The 25,463-nt window shown below is 38.3% G+C and overlaps 2 protein-coding genes across 3 annotated transcripts in view; one reads left to right on the forward strand and one right to left on the reverse strand.

Moving 5' to 3' along the window:
* Positions 1 to 1,472: 1,472 nt before the first annotated feature.
* On the reverse strand, positions 1,473 to 9,929 carry NDUFB3 (NADH:ubiquinone oxidoreductase subunit B3). Its single transcript, XM_032860101.1, has 3 exons — positions 9,810 to 9,929; positions 3,803 to 3,944; positions 1,473 to 1,760 (listed from the first exon to the last, which is right to left on the reverse strand). Exons 2-3 carry the CDS (start codon positions 3,940 to 3,942, stop codon positions 1,604 to 1,606), a joined length of 297 nt encoding a protein of 98 aa, XP_032715992.1. The 5' UTR covers positions 3,943 to 3,944; positions 9,810 to 9,929; the 3' UTR covers positions 1,473 to 1,603.
* A 316-nt stretch (positions 9,930 to 10,245) lies between these two features.
* FAM126B (family with sequence similarity 126 member B) overlaps positions 10,246 to 25,463 on the forward strand; it is a 70,665-nt gene continuing 55,447 nt past the window's right edge. The window contains exons 1-2 of one of the 2 annotated variants that reach the window (XM_032860098.1): positions 10,298 to 10,419; positions 11,032 to 11,065. The gene's annotated coding sequence lies outside the window, so the exon portion shown is untranslated. Of the gene's footprint in view, positions 10,267 to 10,297; positions 10,420 to 11,031; positions 11,066 to 25,463 lie in introns of those variants that run through there. The other variant, XM_032860097.1, reaches the window with a different exon arrangement.

Raw genomic sequence — 25,463 nt, forward strand, 5'->3', positions numbered from 1 at the left:
AGAAAAAAAACTACTCTAGAGTTTTGTATTAACTTTGTTATTCAAGCAATAATATTACCACTTCAAGAAGTTTCAGTTTATGCCTCAACTTAACTTATAAATTAATTAATCAAAATTTTAAATCTGGGGCAACTAGGTGGCTCAGTCAGTTAAGCTTTCAGCTCAGGTAATAATATCAGGGTCCTGGGATAGGATCCCACACTGGGCTCTCTGCTTAGCAGGGATCCTGCTTCTCCCTCCCTCTCAGCCCTTCCCCCCGCTTGTCCTCACACACTCACTCTCTCGTAAATAAATACCAAAAATATTTTTAAGTTTTATTTATTTATTTGACAGAGAGATCACAAGCAGGCAGAGAGGCAGGCAGAGAAAGAGGGGGAAGCAGGCTCCATGCTGAGTGGAGAGCCTGATGCCCGCAGATCCCAGGACCCTGAGATCATGACCTGAGCCAAAGGCAGAGGCTTAACCCACTCAGCCATCCAGGGGCCCCCCAAAAATCTTTTTTAAAAAATTCAAAACTTCAGTGTGGGAAGAATGTGTAGTTTGTTGTTAGAGATACAGAAAAAAATGTCAAACTTTTCAAATCATTGGGATAATGAGGGCTTTAAGGTAAGAGTAGATAATATCACAATAAAGACAAATGAACATGATATATGGATATGTCAGTCCGAACTGGGCAGCAAGTGTTTTATAGCATAATCTAAAGGACTTGTAGAGGATGGTTAAAAACAGCAAGGCTAATTCCCATTTAAAACTCAGAGTACATCCATGTTCATAGTAGCATTATTCACAATAGTTAAAATGTGGAAGCAAACCAAGTGGTCACCAGTGGATAAATGGAAAGACAAAATATAGTATATACATACAATGGAATACTATTCAGATTTAATAAGAAATTCTGGCCATGCTACAGTATGGATGAAACTTGAGGATATTGTGATAAAATAAGCCAGTCACAAAGAGATACATACTGTATGATTCCATTTATATGAGGTACTTTTGAGTAGTCAAAATCAGAGAAAAAAAGTAGAATGGTGGCTGCCAAGGGCTGGGAGAAGGGGTAATGAGGACTTACTGTTTAATGGCATAGATTTTCAGTTTTAAAAGGTAAAAAGAGTTATGGGGATGAATGGTGGTGATGGTTGCACATTTGAATGTATTTAGTACCACAGACTGCACACTTAAAAACAGTTAAGATGACAAACTTTACCACACTAAAAAAACTTGAAAAAGTAACAATCAAATATATGCTGGCTTTCTGCCATATGCAAAATGCACTACTGCTGCTACTCAGTCGCCCCACATATTTCAAACCAAATCTTATACGGCTTAACACATTTTTGAAAAAGTAATCCCCACAGCTAACATGGGGCTTGAACCCACGACCTCACGATCAAAAGTCTCGTGCTCTGCCAACTGAGCCAGCCATGTGCCCTGAGACATTTTTTTTTAAAAGAATGACAAAAACAGACTAGCACATGCATTCTTACTTTATTAAATCTTACTTGTATTTTTTAAGGGAAAAACACACAGAGTAGGTACATTGAAGAAAGCTTATTTTTATAAGACAGTTAAGAAGCCTTTAAGATACTTCCAGGTACTATCTTCAGTGATGTTTCTTCTCTTTATTCTTGGACTCCAGGTAATATTCAGCCCCTACAGCTACCACAAATGCTGCAAATCCCCATTTGAATCCTTTTAATAATGCACCAACAAAGGAAACATTGTGTGCAAAGCCACCCATGTATCTCCAAGCTTCATTGCTAGAGGGGAAAAAAAGGGAAAAATTATAATCACATACAAATTACATATTCACTAAAACAGATTTAATTTTCATCTTTCTAATAGACTTAAATGCAACCTTATTTAAGATAATCTAAGTGGATCATAGTATAAATCTTTCTGTGACATAAGATAATTAGGTCTATATGCCCACATTTCACACATAAACAGAAGAAAAAGACTTGATGGTTTCACAGCCATTAATACCTAGGATTTTACAGAATTCCTAAATGCAAGACTCACTTCAGGCTACTCATGAGAGGTCAGCTGTGTGACTTTGCCCGTACCAGTCATTACAGTATCATTTAAAGAGGAAGTTAGAAACTTGGGTATTAAACCTTGCTCTGTCACTTACATTCACAACTTTTTAGGGTAGTCAAGTTACTTAACCTGTCAGGGCTTGCTTCCTCTTTTACTCAATGGTGATTACTATCTACCTTATAGTGTTGTTATAAAGATTCAACAGGGTAATGTATGATATATTTTGGCACAGAAGAGTATGTAACACTTAATATTACTATTCTTCCAGAGAATCAAGGGCTTTTCCCTGTCATAGCTGCCTAAGCTTTAGAAGACTTCTTAATAAAAAAAAAGAGGACTGACTTTCTGCTCTGGCAATCATTCTTCTGAGTATCCTGAACAGAGAAGTAAACAGAATTCAGAGAGCTGTAGTAAAAAAAAAAAGTCTACTCTCACAGGTAGGGATAAATGAGTGGAAAAAATTATGTTATATGGAAAAACCCCCACTTAACTCTAAAAATCTGACTTACTAGAAAATATGAGAGTTAATCAAATCTAATTCAGATACTAAAAGCAAAGACATTAGAAGAAAACTACAGGGTAATATCCTTCATGAACACAGATATAAATATTCTCAATAGAATTTTAGAAAATTGATTCTAGCAACATATAAAAGGATAATATATTATGATGAAGGGTTTCCCTTAGGAATGCGAGAATGAAAAAAAAAGGAAGGCAAGATTGGTTTGATATTTTAAAATCAGTAAGAGTAATTCATCATATTAACAGAATGAAAAAACTATGTGAGTATCTCAATAGATGCAGAAAAAGCATTTAAAAAAATTCAACACTCAAGAGAAACTCCACAACGCCCTACAACGAATATACTTAGTGGTAGAAGACTGAGTGCTTTCCCCCATTTAGGAACAAGGCAAGGGTTCCTGGCTGGATGGATCAGTTGGTAGAGCATGTGACTTTTGATCTCAGGGTCCCACACTGGGAGCAGTGATTACTTAAAGAGATAAATTAAAAAAAAAAAAAAAAAAAAAAAGGAACAAGGCATGGATGTCAGCTAATGCTTTTATCCAACAGTATACTAGTAGTGTATAGTACTAGTAGCCAGTGTAATAATGCAAGAAAGAAAAAGTTTATGAATTGAAAAGTAAGAACACTGATTTTAGACAAAATGATCATCTATTAAGGAAACTCTAAGAAATTTATAAAAAAAAAAATCTGCTAGAAAATGTGAATTTACCCAAGTAACAAGATACAAAGTAGATGTATAGGACTCCACTGTATTTTCACATATTAGCAGAGAATATTGGCAATTTAACACTACCATTTACAATAGCATAAAATATGGAATAATTCGGGATAAATTTAACAAAATAGATTGGTTTTTTAAAGCAATAAAACACTACCGAGAAAATTCCACAGAATCTGAACTGTCCATAGACTGGAAGGGTCAATGTTGTTAAGATGTGAATTGTTTTAAGTTTTTATTTAAATTCTAGTTAGTTAACATACAGTGTAATATTAGTTTCAGGTATACAATATAATGATTTAACTTGTTAAGACATCAATTATCCTCAGTTCGGCTCTGAGTTAATGTGATCCTAATTGAAATTCGAGCAGCTTTTTTGTAGAAACTGAAAAGCTTGTTTTAACATTCAAATGTAAATACAAAAAACCTAGAATAGCTAAAACAATAATAATAAAAAAAAGGAACATAGATACTGATCCTTTAGAATAAATTCTATCTAAATTATTTAATTATTCTTACCGGCCCCATGGGTCCCTTAGCCCTCGTGCAGCCAGCCTCTCCTGGACAGTTTCTAATGGCGTCCCTTCTATCTTCCATTGTCTATAATCTGGAAGTTCCAGTTTACTATGGCCATGTTCATGCCCATGTCCGTGGGCCATGTCTAAAGGATAAGATTAACACAAAAGAAAACTATGCCAATCGTAGATATTAAATACCCAAACACTGTTAATGTTTTAAAGGAGAGCCAATAAATACTTGAAAATTCTGAGTTAACAGGTTTTATAAAACAGTATCCTATCACATAACTAGTGTATACTCACAGAGAATATACATATACAAAATATAAAAAAGAAAAAAAAAATCAATAATCCTACCACTTGGGACACCTGGGTGGCTCGGTTGGTTAAACATCTGCCTTTGGCTCAGGTCATGATCCCAGTGTCCAGGAATCAAGTCCCACATCGGGCTCCTTGGTCAGTAGGGAGCCTGCTTCTCCCTCTACCTGCCTCTCCCCCTGCTTGTGTTCTGTCTCTTTCTGGAAAATAAATAAAATCTTTTAAAAAATAATCCCACCACTCAGAGATAACCATTTACTGTTTTGTTCCTTTCTTCATTGTAAGGAGAGCTAATATTTATTGTGCCCTATGTGCCAGGTGCACCAGAGTGCTTTAACATGTATTAAATCCATTACTCCTAAAACAACTCTTTGAACTTAAATTACAGTTATTATCACCATTTTACACATGAAGACAATGAAGCTCCAACAAGGTAAGGAACTTTTTGCAGGTAACAAAAACAGTAAATGGTACAATTGATTTTTAACTTCGTAGTTTGGTTTCAGAGCCGTTGCTCCTAACTTCTTTTCTCCCCAAAGATTCTATTTATTTATTTATTTGGCAGAGAGAAAGACATAAAGCAATCACAAGCAGGGGGAGGAGCAGGTAGAGGCAGAGAGAGAAGCAGACTCCCCAACGAGCAGGGAGCCCAATGTGGGGCTCCATCCCAGGACCATAAGATCATGACCCAAGCCTAAGGCAGATGTGTAACCAACTGAGCCACCCAGGCGCACCTGCTCCTAACTTCTAAGCAATACTGTTTCCTTTGCTTTAGTCCTTTCACAATGTGTAAATATGCATAATGAAAATGTACATACTATTTTGTTGCCTGCATTGTTCAGAAGATTCTTTTAAAATGCAGTGTTACTATGTTTAAATATCTATGATCACAAAAACTTTTTCTGTAAAGAGCCAGATAGTAAATATCCTGGGCTTTGTGGACCAAGAGGTAAAATCAAGGATATCTTGTAGGTAGTTATATAACAAGAGAAAAAAACTTTACTGATAAATTCAAGATATAATAATAAGTGAGTACAATTTTTTTGTAATATAGGTCAGATGAAACAAATGAAATTCCTTTTTCTGGGGATAACATTTTGCTTAACTGGGGCTCAAAGTTAGGGTTCCTTAGTTAGCCAATGTTCATCTGTAAAAACCATTGTTAGCTCATGGGCAGGATAAAAACAGACAATATGCTGGATTTGACCAGCAGGCTACGGTTTGCTGACTCCTGAACTATACCAACAGAGAACTTAGGACCCCTACGGCTCCTTAAATAAAATATGCCTGTAATGGTTATAATAAAGATTTCCGTTTTATTAAGTGTTATTTTTTAAAGTTTATTTATTTATAGGGGCACCTGGGTGGCTCAGTGGGTTAAGCCGCTGCCTTCGGCTCAGGTCACGATCTCAGGGTCCTGGGATCGAGTCCCGCATCGGGCGCTCTGCTCAGCAGGGAGCCTGCTTTCCCTCTCTCTCTCTCTCTCTGCCTGCCTTTCTGCCTACTTGTGATCTGTCCCTGTCAAATAAATAAATAAAATCTTAAAAAAAAAATATGCCTGTAATGGTTATAATAAAGATTTCCGTTTTATTAAGTGTTATTTTTTAAAGTTTATTTATTTATAATCTCTACATCCAACACAGGGCTTGAACTCACAACCCAGGGATCAATAGTTACATGCTCTACCGACTGAGCCAGCCAGGCACCCCACTAGTGTTATTTGCATAGATAATGTAAAAATAAACTTCAGTTCAGTCCCAAGTTAAATTGCTATGAATTTCAAATTAAGGAGGTATGAATTAATACCCCTTTTGTATAAGGTTAGCAGTAGCAAGTCTATAATCACTGCTCTCCAGAAATAAAACCAAACCAAATAATTATTACGATTATGTCTGCATTTATAACTCTGAGCAGGCCCAATAATAAGGCAGGGCTCTTACACTGCATTTTAGAAGACAGAGGTAATTATTAGACAATGTATACTAAAGATATATCATGTGGAATGTTCATTCCATTAAACAATAGTTCCCAGAATATTGGAGAGGGGGTTATACATAGTAATTCTGACAAATTAACCAACACTTTATATTTAAATATATTAAGATAATCACAAAACATTATTTTGATGTTTTTTACATTTAAAAAAGAATGAAAACCAATTCTCACCAAACGCAAGTTAAAACAACATTCACAATTTCAGTGAAACATTTGATTATTATTTGGTGGATTTAATAATAGAGGAAAAAAAATTACCATTTCAGATTTCAAGCTGATTTTGAGATTCAATACATTATTATAAAAGAAATACTTTAAGAAGTGTTTAATTAGGATATCTTGGTTTCTTCAAACCATGTTTACAAAAAAAATTTTTTTTAATGTTTCATTCCAAAAATCTTTAAAGAGATTACAAGACAAACCCTGATTTTGGCAAATGTCAGTTCTAGAATGCTAACCCTAATTGAGTATCAACATACCTGGGAAAGAATACAAAACAAATGTCAAAATCTTTTGGTGAAATAGTTTGATTTTGAGAATAAAAATGGAGGAGCTCCTGGGTGGCTCAGCTGTTAAGCATCTGACTCTTGATTTCAGCTCAGGTCATGATCTCGGGGTTGTGAGATGAGGCCCTGCAACAGGCTCTGCGCTGGGCACGGAGCCTGCTTAACATTCTCTCTCTAACCCTCCCACCCCCCTGTTTAAAAAAAAAAAAAAAGAAAAATGGATGCATTACCATATATGAAGGCTATTTTTAAATTACAATATTACTATGTTCAAAACATTAAGTAATTTGGGAGAAATTTTTGAAAAAAAAAGTATACATATTAATTTCTCTTAATTTCCTTTAATAAATTCAATGCATTTTCTCTTCTACCTCATTAAAATATTTCAGAAAGTGTCCCTTTAGAGGCATTTACTAAGTAGAATATTTCAATGACTTTTCAAAGAGCAGAACAACACAATTTCTAGGGAACTTTTCATTTTCTTTTAAAAATTATTTCTATTTCAAAATAGCCATAAATCAAACAATGATATCCTGATCACTTGAAGGAAGTTTGGAATTCTACTTCAGTGCAGACTTTGGTGCTATACAGATTGAATCCTGGATGCACCACTGATAGCTATAAACTTCTGGGCAAATAATTTAATCTCTCTGAACTTGTTTCCTCATATAACATGAGGATAAAACCTATCTTGCAAGATTGTGAGATTTGTAGGAAACACATCACATTGTGTTTTTACACCCAGGTGATGAGAATGTGACTTAGCACAACCACTGTGAAAAACTGGTCTGAACTAGAAACGTTGAACATTTGAATACCTTATGGTCTAGATCTGCACTATTCAATATGGTTTTCACTAGCACTCGAGGTGTGACTAGTGCAACTGGGAATCACAACTTTTATTTAATTTTAATTAATTTAAATTTTAAGTTGCTTCTCAAATCAGTTATTGGAAAATTTTAGTGTGTTTGGAACAATTTAGGTATATGGATTTATTTTTTTAGTTGTAAATTTTGCAAAATATAAACATAGATCAAGTGTTTATATTTATGAAAACTTAACATACAAACATATTTAAGTGTAAAATACATCAATTTTGAGAAAGTATAAAGAAAATGTAAAATATTTCATTAATAACTTTTAATACTGATTATATCTTGAAATAATACTTTGAATATGCTGGCTTAGACAAAATATATAATTAAATTAACTTTGTTTCTTTTTACCTTTGTAATATGGCTACTAGAAAATTGTAAATTACATATGAGTCTTGCATTATATTTCCATTGGACAGCACTGTTATTAAAAACTTATGTGTGTAACTATATACACACACATATATATATTTTAACAATAGATCTATTTTATTTTTTTTTATTTTTTTAAAGATTTTATTTACTTATTTATTTGTCAGAGACAGAGGGAGAGAGAGTGAGCGAGCACAGGCAGACAGAGAGGCAGGCAGAGGCAGAGGGAGAAGCAGGCTCCCCGCCGAGCAAGGAGCCCGATGTGGGACTCGATCCCAGGACGCTGGGATCATGACCTGAGCCGAAGGCAGCCGCCCAACCAACTGAGCCACGCAGGCGTCCCTAACAACAGATCTATTTTATAAGAATCTTCTTAGACAGGTTTATGTGGCTAACCCCAAACTGTAAACAACTCAAATATCCAACAGTAACAATGCATCATTTATGGAAGTCACGCTATGGAGTACACAATGAAAAACCACATGCAAAAGTATGAACAAATCTCACAAATAATGAACAAAGTTTGAGTTTCAAAAATACATACACTTTCATCCTATTTGAAAGGACCTTTTTTTTTTTTTTTTTTTTAAGAAATGCACCATAGATGGAAAAATTAAAGCAAAAAAAGTGAATGTTTATTACAAGTCAGGATGGTGGTTACTCTTGGTGGAAGAGACAGAATCACAGAAGCTCATACAGGGAGCATCTAAGGCAGTACTTTCCAGTCTATTTTTAATTCTTGCACCCCAAAGGAGCTTTTTCAGATATTTTGTTCCTTCACACATTTTCACCTCCTGCCCCAGTGAAATTTTAATACCACGGATATACCGTACTTATCTGCTAAGGCACCATGGCTCTTTGGAGGGCCACCAGCCATTGTAGTCTTTAAGATTTTTTTCACCTCTCCTCCAAGAGCCAATTTTCATCTCTTTGAAGGATAACCACCTCTGCTGAGAATGCAAGTTCTAAGTTATTGGCAATGTTTTATTTTCTAACCCGACGGGTGGTTACATAGGGTTTGCTTAATTGTAACTCTTTAAACATATTTATATTTTATACACCCTTCTGCTATGTATATTTCACAATAAAAACTAAAATCAGATAAGTGACAGATTATGCCAAGGATTCAACATCGGATAATTATTTTAGTTTCAGAACGGTTCAGACAAAAAACAGTAAGTTTATATTAGTTCAACAAAGAAAACACATATAATCATGAAACTTTTAAAAAGCTAGCTACTTGGGTTTGGAGTGAATCTCTACTTTCGTGGAGATCGACTCCACCTCCACTATTGGGGGATGGCATACTTTCCCTAACTAGAAAATAAGAGGATAATGCCACTTACAGTACAAGTAATTTTATGGTTTACCAACGACCTTCAAGTATATAACCCAACTAGCCCTCATTTTTAAAATTGTGACTAAGGGCATTAAAAAAATAAAAGACAAGTGAACTTTTAGTGTCTCCTCCAGTCTCTGCGCCTACTTACATGCAATTTAAAAATAGTAATCATTCTAAAAATGGATGGGATTTTGTATCCTGCTTTTTTCACTTTAACGTTATCATAAACATTCACACCAGAAAAGCCTTACTTGAAACCATATATGAGTGTTGTGAGGCAGGCACTGCAATTATTCTTATTTTAGGATTGTTCAATTTGGAGCTGTTCTGCCTTTATTCAATTCAGAGGTAAGCCAGAAAACACAGGGCGGGGGTTTGCGGGTGGGAAAGGAGGAAAAAAGCGTATGGACCTAACCACAGTAACTCTCACCGCATCCTTCTACAAAGTACCCCTCACTATTGCTACTTCTTCGATTCCCTTCCCTCGAGGTACATACGCTCAAGGTCATTCTCCATTTAGCCTCACCCTTTTCTACAATCCCCAGAACAGAGTCTCACTCTTATTCCTGACCAAGAAGCCTCCCACCAACTCTAATTTACCTGTCAGCAATCTGACCTCTCACGACACTCAAGAGTCAATCTTCCAGCCGGCGCCAAGCGGAAACGGAAGTTGTCCCCTGCAGTGCCTTACGGCAGGAAAGCGGAGGTGCCATTTAACGTTCCGCACTAGGTCACGGATTCCTGGACCGAGTGCGGAGGACATGAAGGGTGCTAGAAATCGACATTCTTTCCGCGCATCTGTGCATAGGGGGTCCGACTGAGGTAAGAATAATTGTAGAGGAGAGAATGGGAGGGAAGAGGCGATGTTTTCCTTGCTGGGAGACCGGAATCCTTAGACACTGCACAGAGGGGAGGGCCGCGAACATGCTCCAGCCAGTAAGTGAGGCCGTCGTTGGAGCGTGGAAGCGGCCAATGGGAAGGCTGGTTGTTGCGCTGCAGTTGGCAGGCTGCTGCGGGAGGCGGTGGCGGTGAGAAGCCGGAGGCAGCGGGGTGACAGGTAGGCGGCGGCGCTGTCTTTGGGGGACGCGGAGTGCTAGATCAGGAGGGATTTTCTCCTCGGGCTGCGGGAACCGTAGAGAGGATGTGACGAGGGTGGTCTTGGAAGGCGGTAGCTGGAGTGTTGGTGGTTCCGGAACCTCGCGTAGACCAGGTAGCAGCTTGGAAGGGTCGTGAGGAGAAAGCCGCTGAGGCTGGTGGAGGCTGAACCTTGCGGGGCGACGTGGGGGCCTAGGGCGTGAGGGGCTGCGGTGGCAATGGCAGAGAGAGGAGAGAGGCGGGAGCCAGACGACATCGTGAGGGATGGAGGAGTTCCTTGCACGAAGCTCTAAGGAAAGGACGCGGCATTGCAGGCACCGGAGAGAAATCCTGGAATTGCTTCTTATGGCCATTTCTCGGGGTGGGAAGGGTGTGTGGAGAAGAAACATAATTTACTGGCGGTCAGATCCTTCAAACTCTTTATAGCTATACTTATGTAACCCTTGGCTGTTATTTACCCAAACAACTAGGTTGTCGCCCTTGGAAGAGGAGGTCTTGCAACCTGGTGATGTGTTAGAATAGTTTTTTTCCTTGGTTTGAGCTCTTACTACGTCGGCAGGCTCCTATCGGTGAAGAAGCATGAAGGATAGGAAGCTTATCCCAAATACGGACTTGGGTTGAGAGAAATGTTAGTTTGAGACTAGTAGCCAGGTTCATGTTTTGTAGTTCATGAATTTGTTTTGAGGGTGACGGCTGATTCTAAATAGATATATATATTTATCTTCAGGAAAGTGGAGAGCCTCAAAAATCTATTGTAGGAGGTAAGTGCAAGTTGGAACATGACTAGAAAATTAGTTGTTAGACACCCCCCCCCCCATATTGTGGATGTTAGGGACTGTGAAAATAATGTGGTGGTTTGAAGGGGGATAGGGTGGGGAGAAGAAGTCCTCTTTTAAGTAATTTGCTTATTAGGTCTGATAAACTAGTTATGAATTATTTCTTAGGTTTAGGAATTATGCTCTTTGAACCTCTCCAGCTGAGGTAAAATGTATTTACAGACACAATGAACTGTAAATTATTATCTTTTTTCTGAGTTTTTATAATTGTTTGCACAACGGAATGTAGAGTAAAACAGGAATTTCATTCAGTATATTTGTACGGAAGGACGAACTACATTTAAAATGAGATTTTACAGCACACTGGAAAACTTTAAAAGAAGCATTATGAATTGATAACGTGTACGCTGATTGAAATGTAGCCTTTACCTGAGAAGATGAGGACCAATGTAGTAGAGCAAGTGTGTAATTTTCCTTTTTGTGTTAATGATAATTTATATTAGTATATCCCAGAACCTAAATTAAAAGATTCATTTTGTTGTAAGTATCATTTGGCAAAAAGAGGTGGAGTTTGTTCTGAAATGTTAGTATGGAGATATTTATCAAGACTTAAGTTAAAAATTTTGATACTTGGTGTTTCCCTTTTTGTCTTCCTATCTTTTTGCAAGAGTGGTACTATCTAGTCAGAAAGAATACTTTCTGTTTTAGGTAGAATTCTGTAGTGAGTACCTGTGAACAAATCTCTGCTTTTGTGCAGGGTGGTGTGAGTGTGTGTGTGTGTGTTTCTGTGTGTATGTGTTTCTTCTTCTTATGTAACCAGCCTACTAGGGCTGTCTTAGAGAACTAATGGCTGATTTTGAATGACCAGTAGGTGTCATTGTAGAATGCAACGAAGTTGCACATTGAGTGGGAAATTACCCAGTGATTTAAGAAACAGTAGTCAGAATTAGAATGTAATAATAATTGGCTTATTATTTATGCATCATTAGAAGCCCAGTTTTCTGACATATTTCAGTATTGGAGTTGTTTATAAGAAATTTGAAACACTAGCTGTAAAGAAGTATCATTTTTGCTTTAAAATAGACCTTATTCAAAGCTTCTTAAATCCATCTCTTAAGCCATCTTGACATGCAGTAGGGACTTAAGATTGATTGTTTTTAATTCTCAGCTTTGGTGTTTAACAGTAGTTTATTAAATTCTATAATGATTAAGATTTTCAGCTTGACTGAGCTTTATAATAGAAAAACCAATGCTGTTACATAATAAAAAGCTAAAATGATAAAACATGGACAGAAAGTCTCTAAACAAGTTATCAGCTGGACCAAAAAAAGTACTTTGCTGTTGTTCTTTTAATTCAAGAACAGAGGAATTTCTGTCTTTCATTCCCTGTGGTTTCTTAGTTTTTTGATGTCCAAAATAGCTTTTTTATATTTTTATCTGGCTAGTAGACTATGTGCCTTTCTCAGGATGATGAACTGAGTATTTGTCATTGTCTAAAATATAGCATCATGAATTCTGGAGGGAGCTGACACAGAAAGCTCTGAAGGTGGCTTACAACTGGTGTGAATATAGCCCTTAACCTGCAGAGCCTTCTAAGCTCTTAGCTCTTTGTAGCTCTGGTCCTTTGTCTGCTGTTGATACAGTGTTAAAAAATAGAGTTGGACCTAATTCACAAATTCTCCTGAAGGTGGAGAATTACATAGGTATCAGAATAACCTGGGAGTTAAAAAAAATAGGCATACACATATACCTATTATATTATCTCCACTTCCCTTCAGAATCTTAGCGGTAGGAGGAATGTGAAGGGAGGTAGATATATCGTGAAGGAATAAAGATCTCCTAGGTAATATGGTTCACCGCTGGCATCCACTTTAGAATTAGTGATCTAATTTATGGCTCTCATGTTTGTGGGATGAAATAGCAACAGTATTCACTTGAAAGAAAGGGCTACTAAATCTATCAATATTTTTATAGTTCAATAAAATTTCACCATTTTAATGTCATAGACAGGCTAGATTTTCTGACCAGCAGCTAAAGTTGTCAACATAAAAATTGTCCTGAATGTTTTGGAATAGTTTTTACTTGACAGTTAGCTGCTTTCCATAAACCAAACTAATTTCTTCCACAATTCAGACCTGGGCTAATTTGTACAGATGTTGAGTCATATCTTGTTCTCTTAATGTCTGAAAGCTATCTAGTTTTAGAATTAAATAGCACTGGAAAATACAAATTGGAAGTTTTCTTGATTAAAGTTCTTTTGGGATATTGCTGTGATACAATGAAGATACACATTTATCTTTTGTGTAAATATTTACTAATATATATGTTAATATATGTTAAAACTTGAAACTGTGAGTGTGTTGAATATAGACCCTTTTTAGAAATTCATGATCCATTTGGGAAGGGTATGTGCTATGGTGAGTGCTGTGAATTGTGTGAGACTGATTTACAGACCTGTACCCCTGAAGCAAATAATACATTATATGTTAATTAAAAAAAAATGAAAGAAATTCATGGTCCATCTTTAACAAAGTCTAAACTTTTCTGTTTGGGTCTCTGCCATGGAGACAAGTATAAGAAAAAGTAGATGAGTAGACTAATTTTGGAGAAAGATGTAAAAACTCAATTATGTAATGTATTAAGAGGTATGACTTTGACCACTTACAGAATTATAGTTCTTTCTAGGTTTGAAATATAACTGCTAAAAAATTCATAAAATATAGTAAGTGACACCAATTTATTGAATGGCAAAGCATGGGTTACAAAATATTTATTTTGTTCTATGTAAAACACTTAACTCCCAGAAGTGTTTGAATTCAGTTTATCTGTCACTTTTGTTATTATGGCCCCTTAACTCTTTTTTTTATATTGAGGTATAATTGACATAATCCTTGATTCCTGATAGTGCTTGGTTCATAATTAATACAGACTTTTGTTAGCTACCAAGATTTGTCAGTTTACTTCTTTAAATTCCTTTCCCCATATATTTTTTGAAAAAATGTGTGGAGGGAGTTGGATGCTGAGTGGCGAATGAAACTAATCTTTTTATATGTCCTTTTGTATGGAGGATTAAAAACATTTTTTTAATCAGACTTTATATTTTAGAGCAGTTTTAAGTTAACAGTAAAATTGAGTGGAAGGTACAACAATATACCACATACCCACCCCACACACATGTATAGCTTCCTCCATTATCAGTCTACCCCATAGAGTGGTACATTTGTTACAATTGATGAACCTAAATTGATACATCATTATCACCCAAAGTCCATAGCTTACAGTAGGGTTTGGTCTTGGCCTTGTATATTGGACAAATGAAAAGTGACAGGTATCCACCATTATGATATTAAACAGAATAGTAGTGAGGCTTTTTAACCAGCAAATATTCCTTTTGTAGTTTTTTTCTTTCTAAATGAAAAAGGGAGTGGGGAGTATACCTCTGTACTTTCTACTTGATGATTGTAAAATCTAAAGTTAGTATGAACTTGCAGTCTGTCACAGCACTTACTATTTATTGTTTGTGGAAAAAACCTAGAAGGAACAAATGTTTCTGTTCAGAATTCTGTGGTCAAATCTCTTCTCATTCTGTACCTTGTTCCTCTGATTTTATTCTCTCAGTTAGCATCTAAATGTGATGATACTTAAGTCTGTCTTTAATCCAGAGCTTTTCTTTGATCTCTGGTTCCTGTTTTATAATCTAATTGCCTGCTGGATGAGGATGACTTGCAGGTCCCCCAAATACAGTATGTCTTAAAGTGAATTCATATTTTATCTTTTATCATCTTATGTGCTGAAGCTGGAACCTGGTATTATCTTTGACACTTTATTCATATATCCTTCATCTCAGCAATGCTGGCTTCTGTTGACTATACCTTCTTACTACTTTTTAAATATCATTTACTTCTCTCAATTTCTACAGTCTTTAGAAGTACGAAGAGTTAGGACTTAGAGGTGTACTGTCTGGATTAGAATTCTGGCTTCACATTTGTAGCCTCAATTTCTTTGTCATTAAAAACAGAGTAGTACAACTGCACAGTTGCATTCTTGGGCATTTATTCCAGAGAAATTGAAACTTATATTCACATAAAAATCTGTACATGAATGTTTATAGCAACTTAATTCCTAATAACCCTAAACTGGAAACAACTCAGATGTTCTTCAAGGGAATGGTTAAACAAACTGGCACATTTTATAACATGGACCACTATGCAGCAATAAAAAAGAATGAACTGTTGACACATGCAATTTGGAAGAGTCTTAAGTGAAAAAAAGCCACTCTCAAAAGGTTATATACTCTATGATTCCATTTATATAATGTTCTTAAAATAACAAAATTATAGGCATGAAGAGTAGATTAATGATTACTGGGAGTTAAAGATCAGGGAGAGGGGAGACTCTTGATAGAACAGTCTGTATCTTGATTGTGGCAACAGTTACACAAATGTATAAAACTGCACACACAAGTGAGTGGTTTTATAATTGCTGATATCTGAATAACGTCAGTAGACTGTGCCAGTGTGAATTTCCTGATATTTTACCATATTTATGCGAGATGTTACCATTGGGGGAAATTGGACCAAAGGTACCTGGGACCTCCTGGCACATATTTTGGAAACTTCTTGTGAGTCTATTTATTTAAAAAAAATAAAAATTTTGAAGGGTAATTACATTAAATGAGCAAATGTAAGTAAGGTTCTTATTACAGTATTTAGTGCATCAGAAATACATAATAAATGTAGTAGTAGTGGCCCCAGCAGCAGTGATAGTTCAGGCCTCTCCTCTCTTTCTAGGCGTTTCACTAGGACCATTCCAGCAGTCTTATGGGTCATCCTGGAGTCAGTCTTACCTCCTGCCAGTCCGTTCTAGAGTGCAGCCCGAGTGTTCTTTCTGAAGTACCTATCACATATTACTTACTTCATGCAAAATACTTCATGCAAAAGTGGCTCCCTGTTGTACTTTCATACATTAATTTCTTTCTTTCTTTTTTTTTTTTTTTTTTAAGATTCTTTATTTATTTGACAGAAACACAGTGAGAGAGGGAACACAAGCAGGGGGAGTGGGAGAGGGAGAAGAAGGCTTCCCGTGGAGCAGGTAGCCCAATGTGGGGCTCCATCCCAGGACCCTGGGATCATGACCCGAGCTGAAGGCAGATGCTTAACGACCGAGCCACCCATGTGCCTCTAATTTTATTTTATTTTATTTTTTTTTTAAGATTTTATTTATTTATTTGACAGACAGAGATCACAAGTAGGCAGAGGAAGGCAGAGAGAGGGGGGGAAGCAGGCTCACCGCCGAGCAGAGAGCCCGATGCGGGGCTCGATCCCAGGACCCTGAGATCATGACCTGAGCCGAAGGCAGAAGCTTAACCCACTGAGCCACCCAGGCGCCCCTAATTTTATTTTTTTAATCATAGTGGAATGAAGCATTGGAATCAGCATTACCTTGGGGATACTACAATAGGTGAATTGAAGATAAAAACAGAAAAATCTTGAGTGGTTTTTCTCATCTTAAGGAACTATTAAGTTTTGTTATTTTAAAGTTGGGATTTTGTTTGTTTCAGTTTTTTGTGGTTTTTGGTATTGGTGCCCAACACACTACAGCAAAACTTAATGGCTTAGGGCAAAGAGATTTCTTGTTTTTCATCGTGTTTAGGTTGACTGAGGAGTTCCTCTGTTGGTTTCACTTGGCTCTCTCATGTAGTTGAATCTGCCTGGGGAATTGACTGAGTTGGAAGGTCGAGGGTGTCCTCACTCACGTGTTAACACTGGGGCTAGCTGTCCGTTAAAGGGTGGCTTCTCATTCTCTAGTAGGCTAGTCTGGCAATCTTAATGGCTTAGGGTAGCATTCTTTTTTTTTTTTTTTCTTTTTAAAGATTTTATTTATTTATTTGACACACAGAGAAAGATCACAAGTAGGCAGAGAGGCAGGCAGAGGGAGAGGGGGAAGCAGGCTCCCTGCTAAGCAGAGAGCCTGAAGCAGGACTCAATTCCAGGACTCTGAGATCACGACCTGAGCCGAAGGCAGAGGCTTAACCCACTGAGCCACCCAGGTGCCCTCTTTTTTTTTTTTTTCTTTTAGATTTTATTTATTTATTTGAGAGAGAGAGTGTGCGCACAAGCAGAGGGAGCAGCAGAGGGAGAGGGAGAAGTAGGCTCACTGCTGAGCAGGGAGCCCAATGTGGGGCTCGATCCCAGGACCTGGGATCTTGACCTGAGCCAAAGGCATACCCTTAACCGACTGAGCCACCCAGGCGCCCCTCAGGGTAGCATTCTAAAAAGGTGAAGGTAGAAGCTGCAGGGCTCCAACTCTTTAGTGCTTAGCCTCTGGAACTTACATGATGTCCCTTCCATCACATTCTGTTGGTTAAAGCAACTCGCAAAGCTAGCCTAAATTCAGGGGAATGGAGAAATAGAAAAAGAACTCTGTCTCTGTAAGTTTGGGCTGTATAATAAAGTATGATAGACTAGGTGGCTTAAACAACAATTTATTTCTCACAGTTCTGGAGGCTGGGAAGTCCAAGATCAATGTGCCAGCAAATTGTTTTTCTACTGAGAGCTCACTTCTGGTTCAGAGATGGCTGTCCTCTCATTGTGTTATCAGATGGCAAAAGGGGTAAGAGAGCTCTCTAGGGTTTCTTTTCTAAGTGTATACATCCCATTTTTGAGTGCTCTACCCCTATGATCTAATCACATCCCAAAGACCCTACCTCTTAATACCATTATATTGGGGGTTAATTAGTATTTCAATATATAAATTTTGGTGAGACACAGACATTCAAATTATTTTTTATTTTCTTGACATAAGGATGGAAAACAGTCCAAAGAAAATGGTACATTCACTAAGAATTTGAAACATTGAGACTTAACAAGTACAAATAACGTAAGTATAATATAAAGTTGTTAAATGGCAAGCGAGGTAGGGCAGGTTCAAAATATTTATGAAGTACAGTAGTCTGTATAATATATGGGAAATCAACCTTATTTGATAGTTGTGCATACAACAGTATTACCTGAAAACTTGAAGGGTTATTCTGTAGAAAGGTTACTGAACAGTTTTTAAATAGCTGATTTAACATCTTTCATCAAAATATTTATTTTTCCTAGCCCCTTATTTTCATATAATTTGGTCTTGGCAGAGACAGTTTTATAAGCCATGTTACTTTTCTAGAACATAACTCCTAAATGTTGGCAAGAAATTACAGTACTGCATTATGAAATCTTGTCACTGTAGCAAACTACTATAAACACCCCTCCAGCTGAGCTATAATGGTGCTGTACCTTCATAGAGTATAGGCTCCTTGTTTTATCTTGCTTCCTAGTCTGTCCCGTTTCTGTGGAAATGTCTTATATTTTATGATCATCAAGTTGAAGCAGAGCTGAGATGGCTGTTGGCATCTTAGACCACAGATTGTTGCTGAGTCTCTTTTTCACCTTATCAATGAGGAATTGTGTTTAGCTGCTAGAAACAGATAAGAAATAATCATTGCTTAAACAAGATAGAAGTTCATTTCTTTGTCTTGTGGGGAAAAAAATCAGAAATTGGCAGTTTAGGACTAACAAGGCACGTCCACAAAGTTATCAAGGATCCAGGCTCCTCCTGCCTTTTTCCTATGCCATTTTTAGCATGTGGCTTCCATTCTCAAGGACACAGGATGGTTACTGGATATCCTGTCATCACATCCAAGTTCATGGCAAAGGGAAGGAAGAAAGGCAGAGAACAAAAGGGCACACCTCTCATCTTTTAAGAAGCCTTTCTAGAATTATTCACACAGTACTTCCTCTGATATCATTTACCAGAACTTAGTCATTTGGCCGTATTTGGTTACAAGTGAGGTTCAGAAATAGTTGAGCATTTATACTATATCAGCGGGGGTGCAGGTAGGCATTTGTATTGGGTGGGAACCAGGAGTCTTTGCCGTGCTTGCTTCTCTCTCTGCTGAGTCTGCTGCTGACTGCCCAGTTGTTGCTGTTAAGGGGTTCATCCAGTATACTTGAATAAGTGCTATGTGCTAGGCCTTGTTAGGAACTGGAAATGCAAACACAACGGAGGAGTAGTCCCTGCCCTAGAGAAGCTGTAGTTTAAGAATAGGACTAATAAGCCTGTACACGTGTTTCTGGGAATGAAAAGTATTAAGTACTGTGTACTGTTAGGACTAGTTACTACTGTGATTCTGCCTATTGCATCGATTTACAAGAGACTTAAGATGGAGAGGGAGAGGTCATTGCTTTGAAAGAGTAATAGTAATGAAAAGAAATCAGCTGTTCCCTGCTTCCTAGGGGAGAGGAATGAAGGCTGTTTCCCTTCTCCATACGCCAGAGAAAGAGGTCCTAAAGGAATCACTCTAGGGACACCTGGATGGCTTAGTTGGTTAAGCATCTGCCTTCAGCACTGGTCATGATCCCAGGGTCCTAGGACTGAGCCCCACGTCGAGCTCCTTGCCCAGCAGGGAGCCTCTTTCTCCCTCTGCTTGCTACTCCCCTGATTTTGTGCTCTCTCTCCCTGACAAATGGATGAATAAAATCTCTTTTTTAAAAAATTAAAAAATATTAGAATCACTATTGATGTTTTGTGTGCTTAAGAAGAGAGACTGTTGGTGGAAACTTTTATTTTTCCAGCATGAGGCAGAAGCTCTTTAGCCAGAGATATGTGGCATGAAGTAGTGATGAGTATCAATGATATTTTGGTGTCTGCAACAACTGTAATTTGATGTGAAACCACCTGTGATACCTGTTTGTGACCCAAGACACAGAAAATGCTGTGCATTTTTTTGTTTTGTTGTTTTGCTTACATTTATAATAAAATGAAATGATAAATTTTAGAGATTAATAATAAGAATGATATGGGGTGCTTGGGTGGCTCAGTTTGGTTAAGTGACCAACTTTTGGTTTTGGCTAGGGTCATGATCTCTGGGTTAGTGAGATGGAGCCCCATGTCAGGCTCCATGTTCCGTGGGGAGTCTGCTTGAAGATTCTCTCCCCCTCCCCCTCCCCCCACTCGTGCATGCTCTCTCTCTAAAATAAATACATAAATCTTTAAGAAAAAACATAAAAATAGAAAGAATGATACAGTTGTCTTCCTATCAAAGTTTATGAGTTTGATTCACAGATTCCAGGGGTTCTGTGTATTCTAGGTTGAGAATTTGTGAATGAGGGGGAAAGCAGGGCTTTGAATGGATACTGGGTTGTATGCTAAGAAAGGCTTTGAAGAGAAAGTGACTGTCTATCTGAGTCTTGAGTAAGAGTAAGGTGGTTGGCTAGAGGGTAGTATGGAAGGCATTCTAGAGAGGAGGAGAGTAGCTTAAGAAAATGCATGGAGGTGTGAGATAGCTTGCCGTGTCATGGAATTATAGGTTAACATTGATGAGGGACATCTTTGTCGAGCCAGGGCATAATTTCTGTTCCTACTGACTGGGCCAGTTTTTTCATGAGCAGATTAAGCAAGTACAGTGACAGAGCCTGTGTAGCCAGTCCTTAGATAGGTACCTCTGGTCGTCTTTCTGCTCAGGCATGGTGAACATGTAAATCTGCCTACTGGGAGGATTTCCCTTTTATCATGTGTTTCAGGACCACCTCTGTGGCAGGGTAATGCCTGCATCTCCTGTGGAACCATGTGTAAACCAGGCCAGAATTTTTCTTTCTTGATCATATGGGATTCTGCAAGTTCATAGATTAAGGGAATGTTGACATTTAATAGGGTATTTGAGCCATTTGTGTGCCATGGGTATTTGAGTAGGGTATTTGCTATTTGTTTTTAAGGTTTATTTGTGCTTTCAGGGCCGTGCTAACCTTACGTATAACCTTTCATAGTCAGAATCAGCAATTTCTGTAGTGGTAATAACCAGTTTCAAATAATGATTTAAAATTGTAAAAAAGAAAAAGATTTGTGTTTTCTCATGTAAAGCATTGCAAGTCCGGGTGACTGCAGGGCAGCTATTTTCTATATGATGGGTATGCAGTACATCTTTATATTTTTCTCTGCTTCTGTTGTCATAGTGGCAAGGGAAGAACAAGCTGGAGAGTACCTACTGGCAATTAAATGCCTCTACAGGAATCATTTCTGTTCTCTGGTCAAAGCAAGTCATGGGATCACGTCTGACTTAAAGAAGGTAGAGAACTATCATCTCATGTGCCCTAAAGGATAGGAAGAGCTAATGTCTGGTACAGTATCACTTCCACTTAATGATGGAGATGCTGCTAGCACATTCCACTTTATGGCTTGGTGGGTTACAACACCCAGTTCTTTAGGATAGATCAGGTCATACGGCCACTTTCGTGCCCCATTTTGGGTCTCTATCAGGACCCAAAAGCCAGGCAAGGAGTTCTTTCTCAAAAGTAGCATAATCATCTATAGAAGAGGGCAAAGCTTTATTCTAAAGCAGTGATTCTCAGGGCATCTGGGTGGCTCAGTTGGTTAAGTGCCTAACTCTTGGTTTTTGGCTCAGGTCATGATCTCAGGGTCATGGGATTGAGCCCCTGTCAGGCTCCACACACAGCATGGAGTTGACTTGGGATTCTCCTTCTTCACTTGCTCATGCTGTCCGTCTCTCTCCCTCTCTCTCTTTCTCTCTCTCTCTCTCTCTCTCTCTCTCTCTATATATATATATATAAAATATTTTTAAAGCAGTGATTCTCAACCAGGGGCAATATTGCTTCCCAAGAGATATTTGGCGATGTTTGTAGACATTTTATCACAACTTGGGAGTGGTACTACTTGTATCGAGTGGGGGAAAAGCCAGAGATCCTGGTAAACATCCTGCCACAGGACAGCCCCTTACAACTTTAGGAGTGACCAATCTGCTAATTGTACCAATGTTGAAAAACCGTCTTCTCTGTGGGGCTTTATGCCTAGAGGTTTGTGTTGTGATTCTCTTATCAGGGCCTATTGGTAACTTCATACAGCTGCTTTATCATCTACCAGAGACATTTCAAACACCACTGAGTTTGCTGGATCTTAAGGCCCAAATAACAGTGTGTCTTGCCCTGCCACATTGGCCTGCGTCACTGCCTTGTCACATCCTGGGCCCCATTGAAAGCTAGCAGCTTTATTGGCTTTTCAAGAAATGGGACAGAGCAGCGCTTTAAAATAATGGTTTATTTTGTTTCCAGAATTTAAAGAGGTCCACCAAGGACCATGTTTCTTTCTAAGTGGTGGTGATGGACTAAGTCATGACAGCATGTCCTTAATTTTGAAGAGAATGTCTTGGCATACTCTAGACACTAGATCCCTAGAGACTTCATCAAGGTCTCAGGTTCTTAAATTATTGTGTGATTCTCCACTCTCTGGCATGCCTATATCTTTCCAAGGTATCTTACTAACCAGGTAAAATAAGCATGATGTTCTCAGTGTAATAAACAAGTATAATATCCTGTGGGTTCGTGAGATGTTCAGAGGTCTTGTAATCTAGACTGATAAGACATGGCTTCACCACTACTAGCCAAGTGACCTTGTGCAAGTGATTTAACCTGTTAGTGACAGCTTCTTCATCTAGAAGTTGGGGATAAGGACAGTGCCAACCATATGGGGTTTTTATAAACAGATGAATTTTTTTTTTTTTTTTAAGATTTTATTTGTTTATTTGACAGAGAGAGATCACAAGTAGACAGAGAGGCAGGCAGAGAGAGAGGGAAGCAGGGTCCCTGCTGAGCAGAGAGCCTGATGTGGGACTCGATCCCAGGACCCTGAGATCATGACCTGAGCCGAAGGCAGCAGCTTAACCCACTGAGCCACCCAGGCGCCCAACAGATGAATTTTTAAAAATGCTTAGAGGATGCCTGGCTGGCTCAGTCAGTAGGGCATGTGACTCTGGATCTCAGGGTTCTGAGTTTGAGCCCCACATTGGGTGTAGAGATTACTTAAAAATAAAATCTCCTGGGGCGCCTGGGTGGCTCAGTAGGTTAAAGCCTCTGTCTTCTGCTCAGGTCATGATCCCACGGTCCCGAGATTGAGCCCCACATCGGGCTCCCTGCTCAAGTGGGGAGCTTGCTTCCCCCTTTCTCTCTACCTGCCTTTCTGCCTACTTGTGATCTCTGTCAAATAAATAAAATCTTAATAAAATAAAATAAAATAAAATCTCCTCTCCTAAATAAAATCTTAAAAAATAAATAGGCTCTTAAAAAATAAATATGCTTGGAATAGTGTCCTGCATATAATAAATGTTGTATAAGTATTAACTAATAAAATAATACTAGTAATAATATAAAATCTTTATGGAGAAAATGTAAGCGGGTTTTTTTTTGTTGTTGTTTTTTAAGATTTCATTTATTTGAGAGAGAGCCAGAGCAGCGGGCAGGGGTAGAGAGAGATGGAGAAGCAAACTTCCTGCTGAGCAGGGAGCCTGACATGGGACTCAATCCCAGACTGACATGGGACTTGATTCCAGGACCCAGGGATCATGACATGAGCCAAAGGCAGAGGCTTAACTGACTGACCCACCTAGGTACCCTAAGGTGGGTATGTTTTTAACTTTAGCATAGGGAAGGAATGCATTAAAAAAACAAAAAGCAGGGGCGCCTGTGTGGCTCAGTGGGTTAAGGCTCTGCCTTTGGCTCAGGTCATGATCTCGGGGTCCTGGGATCTCTGCTTGGCGGGGAGCCTACTTCCTCCTCTCTGCCTGCCTCTCTGCCTACTTGTGGTCTCTGTCTGTCAAATAAATAAATAAAATCTTAAAAAAACAAAACAAAAGGATAATGCTATAAAGAAAAAAAGATTGACAGATGTGACTGTTTTCTTAATTTGTAAATCTAAAGTTTAAAGATAAACTCCTTTGTATACATTTAATTATATTTAAAATTAGAAACAGTATATCTGTTTTCTTGTAGAATTCCAAAAGAAGTAATGGTCATGATAAGGAGAAAGGAAGAAATATTTAGGCACTTAGATGCCCACCTCTACTCTATCCTCCTTTATCCAATTTCCTGCTTTCTCTTTTTCCTGATAGTAGCTCTGGATTATAGTTAAAAATGATTAACTCATGGGGTGCCTGGGTAGCTCGGTCCGGTAAGCCTCTGCCTTGAGCTCAGGGTCCTAATTCCAGGGTCCTGGGATCAAGTCCCACATTGGGCTCCTTGCTCAGTGAGGAGTGTGCCTCTCCCTCAAATATTTTTTGCCTTCAGGAAGAGCTTCTCCTGAACTTTGTCAGTTAACTAGGTAAGGAAGAGAATTATTTAGAGGTAAGAATGCCACTAAACCTAGATACTGCTGCCTTCCTTGACTCTTTTTATTTTTTTAAGATTTTATTTATTTATTTGACAGACAGAGATCACAAGTAGGCAGAGAGGCAGGCAGAGAGAGAGGGGAAAGCAGGCTCCCCGCTGAGCAGAGAGCCCGATGCGGGGCTGGATCCCAGGATCCTGAGATCATGACCCGAGCCGAAGGCAGAGTCTTAAACCACTGAGCCACCCAGGCGCCCCCTTCCTTGACTCTTTAAATACCAAGTATTTTTAAAAGTTATTTGTTATTTGAAAGATTTTTTTCTAAAATTCATCGTAATTTCCTGGAATAAGTTGTATTTAAGGCATGCCCATCTTTACACCCAGAATATGGTCTCGATTAGTTCCCACTGAAAGGAGCAAGGCTTCCTTAGAGAAGTGTTTGATCCTGTCTAGGGCAAGAGCTGTACAAGATGAGCCTGTGACTTCTAGTTGTATCAGGAAGTTAGAAGACTATTGTCATTTACTAGGTTTATGTCAAAAGAGCTTTTGAGCTATGTTGGGGGTTCCCATGACCAGTTCCAAGTTTCATGATTTGTTAGAATCACTCATAGGTCATTATACTCAGTTATACTTTATTACTGTGAAATGATAAAAATTAGCAAAACAAAAGACATACAAGATGAAATCTGGAGGAAACCAGGTGCGAGCTTAACAAGAGTCCTTTCCCAGTGGAGTTGAACAGGATGCTCTTAATTTCTCCAGTAATGAGTTGTGACAACATGTGTAAGATGTTGCCTACCAGGGAAGATCTTTTGAGCCTAGATGTCCGTGGTTTTTATTGGGGTATCAGTCATACATACCATAGTTAATGAAATTTCAGACCTCCTCAAGAAAACCTGATTTTACCATAGTCCTGTTGTTCATATAGACTACTTTGACAGACTGATGCAGTTTGATTCAAGGCCACAAGAATGCAAAACACTTACCAGAACGTTTCAGGAGTTCATTTTCCAGGAGCTGTTAGAGTTGAATGTGTTGACCCAAAATTATGTTGAAGGCTAACTCCCATTCCCTCAGAATTTGACCCTATTTGGAAATAGGGTCGTTGCAAATGTAATTAGATAAGATGAAGTCATACTAGAGGAGGGTGGACCTTTAATCCAGTATGAGTGGTGTCTTTCTAAGAGGAGAGAAGACACAGGTGCAGTAAGAAGATAGCAGTGTGACAACAG

This window comes from Lontra canadensis, unplaced genomic scaffold (assembly GCF_010015895.1).
Source record: "Lontra canadensis isolate GAN:19392208 unplaced genomic scaffold, GSC_riverotter_1.0 scaffold18, whole genome shotgun sequence".
In the NCBI taxonomy this organism is placed as follows: domain Eukaryota; kingdom Metazoa; phylum Chordata; class Mammalia; order Carnivora; family Mustelidae; genus Lontra; species Lontra canadensis.